The following is a 13,891-nucleotide window of genomic DNA, read 5'->3' on the forward strand; positions in this document are numbered from 1 at the left end:
TGCGGTTTAAAGGTGAAACGAATTCAAATTGGACTATTGCCCATACCATACCCCACTATTCAACACCAATATCAATTATTACCACTGGGGCATTAGTAGGATTGACTCAGACTTTTGGTGTGCTCTCAACAATACCTAGGGTGGTCAGAATTTCAAAAGAAATGATGCATACCAGTGACTCTTCAACAATGGGAAATGAAGCATGCACTTCAACACCTATTGGTCTGGCCGCACCAACCCTCCGAAGACAAACAACGATCATGCACCTCTTTCCTTGGTCCTGAGTTCAAAACCTCATATTACCCGTGCGTGTGAATTTCCCTCTCCCCTTAGGCCCCGTTTGGTTCATGGAACGAATTTGAGGGAAATCATTTCATATGTCATTTCCTAAGGGACGAGAAATGGAAGATTCATTTCCCATGTTTGGTAATGATGGAAAAGTAATCGGGAGATAACACTTTATTTCCTTTTTGAGTAGGAATGAAAAACAAAGTTTGTATAAATTTTCCAATTATACCCATATTAAATTAAAAGAAAAAATAAAAAAGAATGTATTTAATGATATATTGTAATTCTAAATTGTTAATGGGAGCAAAATGGTTATGAAAAATGTGTATTTAATTTGGTTAATTTCCCCAAAATTTTCCATGAGGAGGAAAAACAAAACCCAAGTTGGGAGGATGGCTTCATTTTCTCTCTACTTTTCCATAGGCCAGGCAACGATTTCCCATACCTGGACTTACCAAACATGGGAAAGTAATTGATTTCCCATCCCAAAGTCTCCTTTCCCATGAACGAAACGGAAACTTTGGCCAAAGAAAAACACCAATTATTTAAACCCATCCATTGATTTCAGACTTTTGGTGGAGAGTGATGCAAGCAACTTTTAGAGAGATCTTTGTTTGTGAACCTTTTAGAAAGTTTGATTAGTTCCTTGTCTTTATTGCTTCCAATACTCTTGGCACAACTTTGTAAATTTATCATGCTCAATTTATGATTTTTGGGAGTTTCACTATTATGCCCAATATATGATCTCAAATTATAAAATAAAAACTATAGGATAAATTGCTTAAATGGTCCTCAAATTTATACTTGATTTACATTTTGGTCCCTCAACTAAATTATTCGTTCAAATGGTCCATCAACTCTATATTATTTGCTCCAATGGTCCTACCGTATAATTTAATGTTAGATTTAACCTAATTTTAGGATAAATAATGATCAATTTGCCCTCATATTTAACATAAATATTGATAGAATATAACAGTATGAATAATGGAGCGAATAATATAGAGTTGATGGACCATTTGAATGAATAATTTAATTGAGGGACCAAATTGCAAATCGAGTATAAGTTTAAGGACAATTTGAGTAATTTACCCAAAAACCATATATGCAATGGTCTTTATAAACACACCCAAAACCCAAAACACTCAACAAAGCATCAAAGTAATTTAATAATCAAAATTAAATTTAACGACCATTTGAACGAATAATTTAATTGAGGGACCAAAATATAAATCGAGTATAAGTTTGAAGACAATTGAGTAATTTACCCAAAAATCATATATGCAATGGACTTTATAAACACACCCAAAATCCAAAACACTCAACAGAGTATCAAAGTAATTTAATAATCAAAATTAAATTTAACAGGGTCATCTGTCATTTTTTGGAATTTGTTTATAAAAAATAAATAGTATAAGGTTTATTTATATCACTAGTGCTAAAAATGAATATATAACCAAATACCTCATTATTTTTTTTGATTTTCAGCTAAAATCCGTTCAAACCTTTTTGCTCTTCTCCAGAAATTACTTAAAACCAGTGTGAGTTTTGGGTGGGGGCAACAAAGTCTCTGAAGGCTCAGAAATATATGGTGCGGTCATTCTCTCTCACAAAAGCTGGAACTTGGCCCTTCTGTCTCACAAGAGAAAGTTGCAGTAGAAGCTTATCTCGAAGTCAGGAGACTCAGGGCTTCCTGATTTTGTCTCTATTATAAAAATTCTTTGAAGAATCTTCGATGGAAAAAGGGCTTTCGTGCATGTGCATCAAGCTATAAACGCTCCAAAACAGGCTCCTGCTTGATCATACATCTCAATTTTCCTTGTCTTCATTTTGTGTCACTTTTTTTTAATTCTTATCCAGCGAATTTAAATACAATATACAGGTGATGACAGGTGCTTTGAAATCAGATGTCATCTTTGGCTACTGGGGCACCTGAACGGCCCCAAAAATCCATATATATATATATATATATATATATAGGAACAAGAAGCATTCCAAAGACCCCCCAAACAATAATGCTTGAATGAATCTCTATGGATCAAGAAGCCATACCAAAACCAAAACACTGTCGAACTCGAGCCTCTTCCGATGAGACTTTGCTGTTGCCAGGCTTACCAAACCACCTTGCACAGCTCTGCCTTGCAAAAATCAACCCTTCCGTTCTCTTCTCTGTTTGCCGCTCATGGCGGCGCCTTATCTACTCTCCTTCCTTCCCTCCTTTTTTCTCTCTCTACGCCATTCTCTCTCCACCACCACCTCATCACCACCACCACAACCCCAATTCCCCCATTCAGTTCTCCTCACTAGACCCCATATCAAACACATGGACATCTCTCCCTCCTCCTCCCTCCTCCCCTCCTCTCCAACTCCTCCACTGCCACCCGTCCTTCCTCTCCCGAAAACTACCGATCCAATGGTTGTCCGTCTCCGGCCGCCTTGTCCTCGTTGCTGCCACTACCCACCAGTTCGCACCAGCGATGCCTCGTCCTCTTGTTTTCCAACCACTGTCCAACCAGTGGTCCTTCGGCCCCCCGCTGCCCGAGCCGCGCCGCTGGTGTGGGGTTGGGACTGTGGGTGGAAAAGTGTACGTGGCTAGTGGGATTGGAACAACTTATAGAGGAGATGTTGCTAGGTCGATGGAAGAGTGGGACACGAAGAGAAAGGAGGCTTCTTCGTCATGGGTTAAGAAGGCATGCCTTAAAAATGGAAGGTTTAGCAGGGAGGATGTGGAGGCTATTGGGTACAGAGGGAAGCTATGGATGGTGAATTCCAAGGGCAATGCAGTCAAAGAAGGGGTTGTCTATGATGTGCAGAAGGACACGTGGCAAGTCATGCCTCAAGGCATGCTCGGTGGATGGAATGGGCCAGCTGCTGCAACCATCAATGATGATGGTCATGATGACCATGATGATGATGATGTGATGTATGTGGTGGATGAGAGAAAAGGAGTATTGAACAAGTATGTTGATGAAAATGACTGCTGGGAAATGGTGATGGAGTCGGTTGTGTTAAGAGAGGCTGAGCAAGTTTGTGCCGGGAGGGGGAGAGTTTGCGTGGTTTGTGCTAACGGAAGAAGGATTGTGGTGGTAGATGTCGTGGCGACACCACCGCGAATTTGGGTGGTGGAGCCGCCGCCGATGTTGGAAGTTGTGGCTGTACACATTTTGCCTAGGATGTGTAGAACGGATTAATATTTTAATTGCTCCTCATGATTTAAGAATAGTTTAATATAGCGTGGATATGACGATACATCAATCCTCATAGGTCACAATGTGTGTGAGTTTTTTTTTGGGCTAGATAAATATGAAATGGAACTTTTTGTTATAATTCCTATCAAATGCAATAAAGAAAAGAACAATGAAAAGTACTTACATGTAGAGATTAAATGTAGTTTTGGTTCTAATTTCTTTAAGGATTATGTTCTTTAGCTAGTTAACTATTTTACGAAGAAAAAAATAAAGAATGTTCTTAATTTAATGTGATACGGATAATATAAAGTTTTCTTTTTTTGGTAAAATAAAGTTCTAAAGTTTGATTCTTTTTAGTGTAACAAATGGCCAAAAAAAAAAGAAAAAAAGATCCAGAGTTCCTTATTTAGGTAGTAGAGTACTTTTTGGTTCAAAAACGTTTAGGGGGAGGGGAGGCTATTCCATCTCAAATTCAGTGCATATCATGACCTTTTTGAGGACTTACAAAGAGAATCTTAACCTCTTTTTTTTTATTTTTACAGATAGATAATAGAGTATTTTAGAAAAACAATACAGACACTATGTTAATTCTAATGTTTATTTTTGGCAAGTATTGAATAAATGTTCCATTTTCTATATTAATTTTCTCAACTTCAAATTTCTTTTCTTAATAAGAAAAAAGCAGTTACCCTATTCGAATAATACATGTGGAGAAGAAACCAATCAACAATTCGAAACCAACATGAAAACAAAATCAAGAACACAAGAGATAAGGTCACAATCGGACCAAACCATAGAGAGATAAGATAAGATCACATCACATGCACTGAAAGCAAGTGAGAGATGCAAAGGCCAAAAACTGAAAAAGTATCTCTTTGTTTTTCCTTGAAATAAACTTGACCAAGCTTGTAAAGTAAGAAATTCCAAATTACAAGTCTCAAGTTCCAACCACTAAAGGCAACAACATCTACCTTTACAAATTTAATATTGCCAACCACTAGCTATAAAGCTTTGTCCTGTGAACCCTATTGACCCGAGAAAAGTTAACCTTTTGTCTTTGTTCATTGTATCGGCAACTAGCTTTTTTTGAAGATCATAAAATAAACAGCAAGCAAGTGATTTATATTCTCAACGCCTCTTTACCTTTTGAAGGGCTTCAAAGTTGAAAGCTAAGCTACCACATATATAATTATATATTATATATGGTACATTAAATTTTGGGCACTTTTTATTATTATTATAAAAAGTGCTTCGCTTTTGGAACATCTGCATGACGATAAGAAGGGCTTTAAAGTGGAAAGATTAGCCGTTCAACTCTCACGATAAAAATTCGGGTCATATTCGAATTAATTTGCCAAATTTATATAATTTGTTTATTAAACAGATCGTATCAATCCGTTAAAAGAAAATGAAAATGGTGACTTCAAAGCACACTAAAGGGGCTCTGCTGCAGTATGATATTATCTGTTTTGGGACTCCCCCTTTGCCCTCATGATTTTATTTCTAAGAACTCACAAGTAACTTCCCAGTAGGTCACCTATCTTGGGATTGTTCTAGCCCAAACTCGCTTAACTTCGAAGTTCTCATGACTCCCAAGCGAGTGAGCTTTCAAAAAGTCTCATGCTAGATGGAGGTGAGCATGTACATATAAGGCACATCACCCCCTTTCCGTTGGTCGATGTGGAATGTTACACAAAATCCTAGCCGAATTCCCTCTCTCTCTCTCTCACGCCACTCTCTCCTCTCTCCCTCACGGCTCTGGCCATCCGGTTCTTTCGTACCGTAGAGAAAACTCTAACCTTCTCTATTATTTTCGTATCTTTCTAAAAATCATCAACGTGGCAATATGCAACACAATATGTGAGGACATTTTTGTCTTTTCAAAATATTTGCAATCAATTATGTATGTAATCACTCAATCTATCTCTTAAACACTTTAGATTTATAGGACTTGATTATGACTAGGAAAAACTACATAAATAAAATTATCAAATTTGTCTCAATAAGAACTAAAGTTAGATCAAATCAGATCAAATTTGCTTAATTTGAAAACGCAATAGGAGGAAGAAGCCCAAAGAAAGAAAAAAAAAAAAACCTTGCCGATCTCTTCCTCTATGAGTCCCAAAGGAAAAACTTCATAGAGAGAGAGAGGAGGAAGAAGCGTCACTGCCCCTCCTCCCTCTTCTCTCTTCTCGTTTTTTCCTTTTGGGTTAGAGAATAAGTCTACTAAGGCGTTTTGAATAAGAAACCACTACTACAAAACTGCTCTAAAGGCACATTTCAAGGAGCACGGAAGAAGGGTTTACGCCTTTTCAATCTCATTTAGCACAAAAAATACTTAAAGATGTCTTTTACACAAAAGACACAATTAATGTATGTCTAAGAACGAATTTATTTGTTTGTGTCCAATGCTAATATAAGCTTCCATCTTGTCACCTCACTTTCAGTGAGAGTAATTGTTATAGTTTAAAAGCATGATTAATTGTGCTTTCCGAAGGGTACGAAAAACTTTTTTGTGCCCTTAGGTTTTATATACTTTTAAAAATAATAATTTATTCTATTTATCAACTCCTCGTTTTATGAGAAAAAAATTGACTTTTTATCTCAAATGGTCCTTCAGATTTGCGAAAGTATTACACTTAGTCCCTAAGTTTTTTTGTGTGTGACACTAATTGTCCTTGATACACATCCAATGGTATAGAACCATGTGGCTTTAAATAAAATATAAAATATATTTTAAATATTTTAAACTTAAAATCCATATCAAAAATTTAAAAAGAAAATTAAGTCTTTTTATAAATAAAAAACTAAAAAACCTACAGCCATCCCCCGCGTTCTCCTTCTCCCAGCGCCCCTGCCCCCATGGCAGACCCACTCTCAAGCAAATTAAAATATTTATTTTCGATTCAAATGCGTTCGAGTACTCCAGCACTAATTTCTGAATCGAACCAAGTTTCTACTCATTGGATTTCATCTCTGTCATATTCTTCAATCAATGTTTCTTTGTTTGGCTAAACCTCTTGTACAATACCCTGCAATTCCTTGGCTTTAGTTCACATCACCAAGTTAAAGTTCAACTCTTTGGCTTCAAAATCCGCCAATCGAGAGGCCATTTCCTTCTTGAACAGCTCTTGGAATTCCTTGGCTTAAGGTGCTCGATGAGTGGGTCTGCGATGAGCAGATGGCTGCAGGGTTTTTAGTTTTTCAGTTTTAATTTTTTTTTTATTTATAAAAAGAATTAATTTTCTTTTTAAAATTTTTACATGGATTTTAAGTTTTAAAATATATTATATATTTTATTTAAAGCCATGTGGCTATACTATTGTATGTGTAGGCTCCACATATGTGTCACGTCATCAATTTAACATAAAATTCGATGGAAGCTAATGGCAATGACCATTTTTATGTGTGGAGAGTAACCTTAAGCACCATTAGTGTCACAAAAAAACCTTAGAGACGAAAGATGATAATTTCGCAAACCTAAATGACCATTTGTGATAAAAAGCCAAAAAAATTATATTCTCCTCCTTTTGCCTTCCCCCATACTCCTCCTCCATCCTTTGCTTTCCCGAAGACCATAACTCTTATCTCTAGAAATCCAAAATGAGCCTTCTTTATTCTCCTCCTTCGATTTTACCGATGTCTCCCTGCTCCCTCATCTTCCTCATCCTTCCCACCATCCTCCCCAACCACAGCATCCCCACTGTGAAAAACACTTGGAGTAGTTGAATAATATGACCAAGAATAAGAAAATTCAAAGAGATCGATCAGACGGAGACAACGATTCCAATAATCCCATGAACAATTGTAAATTGAAAGAAGTGATCTCTCTCACTCTGATCTAAATTCTTATGGATGGTTGACTGCATTCTTTTTTAAATGAACGAAAATGAAAAGTTAGCGTTTTATAGGACAAGCCTAACAAGTTTGTAGTTGTTCACTGTTCCAATTGTAAGACAAAGCGATTTTTCTTTGACTGTATTGAAAGATGGTAAGTAAGAATTAAGATGTTGACAGTTTTAATTTGAGTGAGCTAATTGTGTATTTGCATAATTTTCATTTATACCCAATTCTTAAATCTAATCCTGTATTTATTTGTGCGAGTTTGGTTGAAAATTTTAATTTTAGTGAGCTCATTGTGTTTGCATTACTTGAAAGAGAGAGAGAACGTGGCGGCGATGGAGAAAAAGAACGAGGAAGTGGAGGTGATGGAGAAAGAAAGAGAGAGAGAAAGGTGAAGTGGCGCTGATTTGGATGGTAGAGGGATGTAAGAGGTGGCAGTGCTTGGCAACCCTAATTTTTTTTTTTTTTTGAAAAAATAAATACATTGGGCACAGATGAATGGTTTGTGTGTATGTACAAAAGTCAAATCAAAAGCAGCAATCGATGTTATCAGATATATGCTATATACGTGCCCAAAAGTAAAATCGTGCCCTATGAACAATAGAAACTCCTATAGAGGAAACTGATTATTTTAAAGTGGCTACATTGTGGCCATCAGTATAGAGCACGAATAATTGTGTCTTTTTGCATTAAAGTGCACAAATAACAGTTGTGCTGAAAACCAAATATTTTAGTAGTGAACCCCTTGGGGTGAATTCTTCTAAGCCATGCTCAAATTGAAATTTCTCATCACCCCTTTTAGGCTATGTTCTCAATCAAATCTTTCTCCCAAAATCCACTCTCTAACACTACTCATGTTCTCTGTTGGTTCTACATCGTCTTTGATGGAAGTTGCTGCAAATCACCCAATTATTCTTTGGTAGGATTGTTGTTTTCGTTTATTTGTTCGCTATTATGCGCAGGTATATTGCTGGAAATCATATTTTCCCCAAATCTAGTGTGGTGGGGGGTGTGGTCGGTGGTAGGGTTCATTTAGGCTCATGGGTTGCTTCAGGGTTCAGTCATGTTGGGTTTGTGGATTTTGTTTGGGCTTATGGTTAATTGTGGTGGTGTGGGCTAGTAGTTTTAGTGCGGCTTTTGTTCGCTCTAGTTTTGTTTTTAAAATGTTAGTTTGTTGCCCTCTTGGGATTGGTACTTTAGATGTCATGTTGATTATTTGATTATACTATTGAAATTTATGTAATAAAGTTTATCTTTGATAGAAAAAAAAAAAAGAAAAAGAAAAAAAAGAACTAAAGTGAAATATAAGTCAAAATTTTAGCCTTTTCTAAAATAGGCATGAAGCTCTAACATTGAGCATAAAAACAAATTTACGCACATTATTACACTACAAGGAGGAAAACATTCGAAGTATTCGAAATGTTTCAGTTGAGAATAATGCCTTGCACCACAATTAATTTCCATAAAAAATACACGATTTTAGGTGACCAAAGATAGGTAATTACTCTTGACCAAAAAAAAAGAAAAAAAAGAAAGGTAATTACTATATGCCATCAGCACTACTTTTAACAGACATTTAAACAAGTAAACAAACTAGGGCTGGGCACGGTACGGGATCACACGGGATGGAGGTCAGCCCGGTGTTAATTCCAGATAGGGGAATCGGGATGAGATGACACGGGATGAGAATTTTTGAAAACACGTTCAACGGGACCGGTACGATTTGGTATCAATGTTGATACTGTAAAAAATCTACAAAATTTCATAAATCAAGCGTAATACAACAAAATAAACAATCAAAAGTCTTAATTCAAGACCAACCAAGAAATGAAAATCTCATATAAAGTTCAAGCGAAATGGAATTATAGCAGCGAGATAGAACAAACCATTATTAAACCATGGTCAAAGTACATGCTTTTTATTTAGCCAGAAAGAAGAAAAAAAAAATTATTTATTTATTTATTTAGCTATTTACGTTTGGTAAATGAAAAGGAAAGTAATTGAAGAAAATAGAAAGAAAAAGCCGAATTTGGGTCAAATGCATATCATTTTCTTTCAAAGATACCGATATCGTTAGCAAATATGTAAGCCTGAGAGAGAACTACAGGCAGTTGCAGTATTCGCAAGGGTTATTAACTTATCATTATTTCGGATGAATAACCTAAAGGCAAATTATTGCAAACAGACAAAGCTAAGTTGAAAGAAATGTCTATGGGAGAGAGAGGAGGAACTGAAATTAAACTAGGATTATTATTTACTTATATAGGCAGTTGCAGTATTCACAAGGGTTATTAACTTATTATTGTTTCAGATGAATAACCTAAGGGCAAATTATTGCAAACAGACAAAGCTGAGTCAAAAGAAATGTCTGTGGGAGAGAAAGGAGGAACTGGAATTAAATTAGGATTATTATTTACCTGTACTGTTCAGTACGGTATGGCACCAAACGGAATCACAAATCTGGAACTGATGTCATGCCAAACAGTAACGGGATGACATAGTATCATCTCATTTACACGTATGGGACGGCACGAGTAAACTAACATGTATTTCTGATTATTAAGCCTCATATATGATCCATTATTGACATATATTGTGGTACTGGAATAGGTAGATTATTGGGCTAGCCTGCAAAGTGCTCATTGTTATCGAACAATTATGTGGTGGGTTGGATATTATTAGGGAGACTTTGGAAAAAACCAAAGGAGAGAGAAAAATTTTAAAAGAAGCCAAAATGGACAAAATTGCCCTTATTTATTTTTTAATTTCCTAAGGAATCCTTTACATTTGCATGTCTTTGGTTTGAAAGTTGAGAGGTTTTTCTGTCTTTTTTGAAAAAGCTTTGGCTTTTTCCAAAAGTGAAAGTTTTTTTATGGGCAAAACCTAAATTTACTATATTATTAATAGTTGGCGAAAGGCCTAGAAAAGAAAAAAATGGAGTAATATGCCGAATTGTCTTCTGAATTTGTTCCTTACTTTCTATTTATCCCTTTTTTTTTTTTTAAAGAAAATTAAGTACATTAATTAAAATTTAAGAGTAATGTTATACTACAATTTCATACTACATGATGTGACAAATGATGTGTACATACCACATCATGTAAAATACTAGTTTCTGTTTTTCTAATTTTATTTATTAAAATACACTTCATTCATTTAATTGATGTAGCATATGATATGGACATGCCACATCATATTGTATAGAAATGTAAGATAAAAATGTGATAAGTGTAACATTACTCTTAAATTTTATTGTCAATTTTTTCTCCACCGTCAGTTTTGTAAACATTTCATCCATTTTTTTGTCAAATTAGTTACGTGAGAGGCATATTGCGAACTTTATGAGGTCAAGTCCATTCTGTGGGTAAGATAAAGTTCAAGTCTTTGATGAGCTCAAACTGAAGGTTGTTTTCGCACGACTCTTCAAAGTTTCTTAGGGTTTCAACTTTTGGGGAATTGGGGAATCTACAAATATGGGTTGATTCGACGAAGCTGACAGTGAATTGACTCTTCATTAGTCTCTCAATAACTTTTCAACAGTCTCTCAATAAGATAACTTGCACAAGAAAACCAAATTAGAAATATAGAGGAAGAGAAACCTAATTACATATCAATATTTCCAAAATAGAAATATAGAAGAAGAAAAACCTAATTACATATCAATATTGCCTAAACTATTGTAATAACAGAATGAATACCTAAATTAATTTAGGTTTAATTAGTGAATGCGTTTGTAACATACTTCAATTTCTTCTCACTAATATCAACCTCATGGGTAAATAAGAAATTATTAAAATAAAAGGAGGCCCCTGGCTTGTATGAATAGTCACCATAAGCTGAGTTCCCCTGGCACCTTCTGAATTGAGCTTGATGAATTCGATACCTATGATTGCATAGAAAGTATTTGCCCTTCCACATCTCATATTTTGATGCTGAAACTGATCCTGGCACATCTCCAGCCTTGACAACATTTTGGTTCCAAGGAAGTGTTACTATATCTTCACCATTCGATCCAACACCCTTACCCTTATTTTCTTCTTCATGCACAAGTTGGATCGCGAACTCCTTTGCCCACAAACCCGACTTCACCGAAACACGTAGTTCTTCCCCACCTTCCAACTTATCGTTCCCGAAATTCCAGCGGCTCATGATCCATAACATGTCTTGGTTTTCTCTTGGAAGACCCATTGCCACAGGGCCCCTTAGTCTCATTGCTCACACTACTACAAAAAGTGAAAAAGACGACCAGAAAACAACGACGGTCTAAGTGAAAACCGCCGTGGTTTATAAAAAGACGACGGTTCTAAAAACACCGTCGTGTAATACCACCTTAGACAACAAAAAATTGGAGATTCAAATGGCTGTTCAAAAACAACGACGTACCTAATTAAACAACCGACGTCTATTTGAAACAGATTTCCGCAGTGTAAAATCAAAGCCAACAAAGAACGGCGGAAGTTATGAATCGACCGACGTAGAAATTAAAGACGACGATTTCAATAAAAACCGCCGTTTTTACTCATAAAATAACACGACGAGGTTTTCGTATAAGACGCCGTATAATTACAAACAAATCCACGTCTTTAAAATAAAAAATATCGCCGTATTAAAATAATTTACAACGACGTACAATATAAATATATCGACGTCATTATCATATAGTTCTACGACGTTATCTTTAAATTGTACTATAAAATTTAACGTCGTATTTATTCATTTCATACGTCGTACATTTAATTTAAACTGTCGTCTTAATATGAATTTTTGTTAACAATTTTTTTCTTTGATTTTCTTATCCTACGTCGGTAGATCTACTTAATGACAAGAATTGAAATAACCACGACGGTTTATATAGAAAACCGCTGACATAATCAGATTTTTCTGAGAACCCAAGGGTTACGAAATCTTAACAGATGGAATTCTGTTCCACATCATAATCTTAACAGATGACACAGATTTGCAATCAGAGAGACAATTTTTTGGAAGTTGATGATGTGTGTGCGTTTGTGTATCTACAAAAATTATACCTAACGTCTTTGCAAATTTGCAATCAGAAAGACAATTTTCAACGACGGTTATATTACACCTAACGACGTTTAAAAAATCAACGTCGCTCAACAAATATATTACGTCGTCTTAGTATTACTTAAGACGACTAAAAACGACGACAGTAAAACAAAAACAGTCGTTGTTCTTATATTCTTATTTTATTTAAATCCACGTCGGTTATATTAAACATAACGACGTTAAATGAAAGGATTCCACGGCGCATAACAAATATTGCGTCGTGTTATTTAAAAACGACGTAGTTATATGTAACCGCCGTATTTCTTTTTTGAAATGGTTTTATATATAAGCAACTTTTCGACTTACACATGCACTGTTTCCAAACCCGATTAAAAATTTCAATCTCCCAGAGAAAACTTTTCGTCTTTTTTCCTGTCAGAGCACTGTCAGAGTATCTCATCGTCTTCCTCTCGTCTTCTTCGTCGTCTCTGAACTTAAACATCGATCGTCTTCCTCTTGCTTTCATTGCACGCAAAAGGTAAACTTTCATTTTCACTATTTTGGTTACTGTTTTGCATGCTCATACGTTTTTTGTTTGAAAAATCTTTTTACCTTTTTTCTGGCCAAAATCATTTTACTTCTTTCCAAGTTTGATAAAATATACAGACAAAGAGGGAAAGTTTCCAACTTTGAAGACAACTACCTCAACTAAATAAGACGACGGTAGTTCTTATTTACGTGGTTAAATATGTAGACCACGACGGTTCGTCAGGTCGTTCTAGCGTCGTCTGAAAATTGACAAAGTTGTTTTTAAAATAATAGTCTTTTTTTTATTTGCTTGTTTAATTGCAGGTTTGATTTCTCTGAACAATGGTTTTTGTTTTTCCCTTATTTGATAAAATATAAAGAAAAAGAAACTAGGGTTGGAATCTAATATAGGCGACAGTATTGTTTTACGTCGTGTGAATGTTAATACCACGACGGTGTATTACTATTGGCGTCGTATGAACATAAATACCACGACGTTATATAAATAATGGTTTTACCACGACGGTGTATTACTATTGACGTCGTGTGAACATAAATACCACGACGTTATATAAATAATGGTTTTAAACTCGTATGAACATAAATACCACGACGGTTTATTACTATTGACGTCGTTTAAAATCGTATCATACGTCGTATTTTATTAATAACCGTCGTTTGTGTTCTTAATCTTTTTCTGAAATATTTTCATTTGCAGTTTTGTCTGTTAAAATGGTTTCTCAACAACAAACTAAGGATTCTGGCTCCAAGAAGCTTGGAATGGTAGCTCCTCAAGACAAGTCTTCGAAGGAGATGAAGTCTTCGAAGAAGATGAAGTTTGCTTCATCATCTGCTGAGACAGAACAACCAGCCAGACAACAATCTCTGATGATTCAAAGACTGGTCGAGGTATGAGCACAATGCCTCGTGTTGTGAAGAGAAAGCTTCAGAAACTGAGGCCAATTGTTGAGTACAATAAAAGGGGGAAAGGTATTGGCCAAGCACATAGTGAAATGCAGTCGTACATTGGTGTCTTG

At 35.7% G+C, this 13,891-nt stretch overlaps 1 protein-coding gene across 1 annotated transcript; it reads left to right on the forward strand.

Annotated features, from left to right (window-relative positions):
• The first annotated feature begins 2,260 nt into the window (after positions 1-2,260).
• LOC117619355 (F-box/kelch-repeat protein SKIP25-like) lies at positions 2,261-3,574 on the forward strand. The gene has a single exon (XM_034349285.1). The coding sequence runs from the start codon at positions 2,322-2,324 to the stop codon at positions 3,477-3,479; it is 1,158 nt and encodes a 385-aa protein (XP_034205176.1). The 5' UTR covers positions 2,261-2,321; the 3' UTR covers positions 3,480-3,574.
• The last annotated feature ends 10,317 nt before the right edge of the window (positions 3,575-13,891 follow it).

This window comes from Prunus dulcis, chromosome 2 (assembly GCF_902201215.1).
Source record: "Prunus dulcis chromosome 2, ALMONDv2, whole genome shotgun sequence".
Taxonomy (NCBI): Eukaryota; Viridiplantae; Streptophyta; class Magnoliopsida; order Rosales; family Rosaceae; genus Prunus; species Prunus dulcis.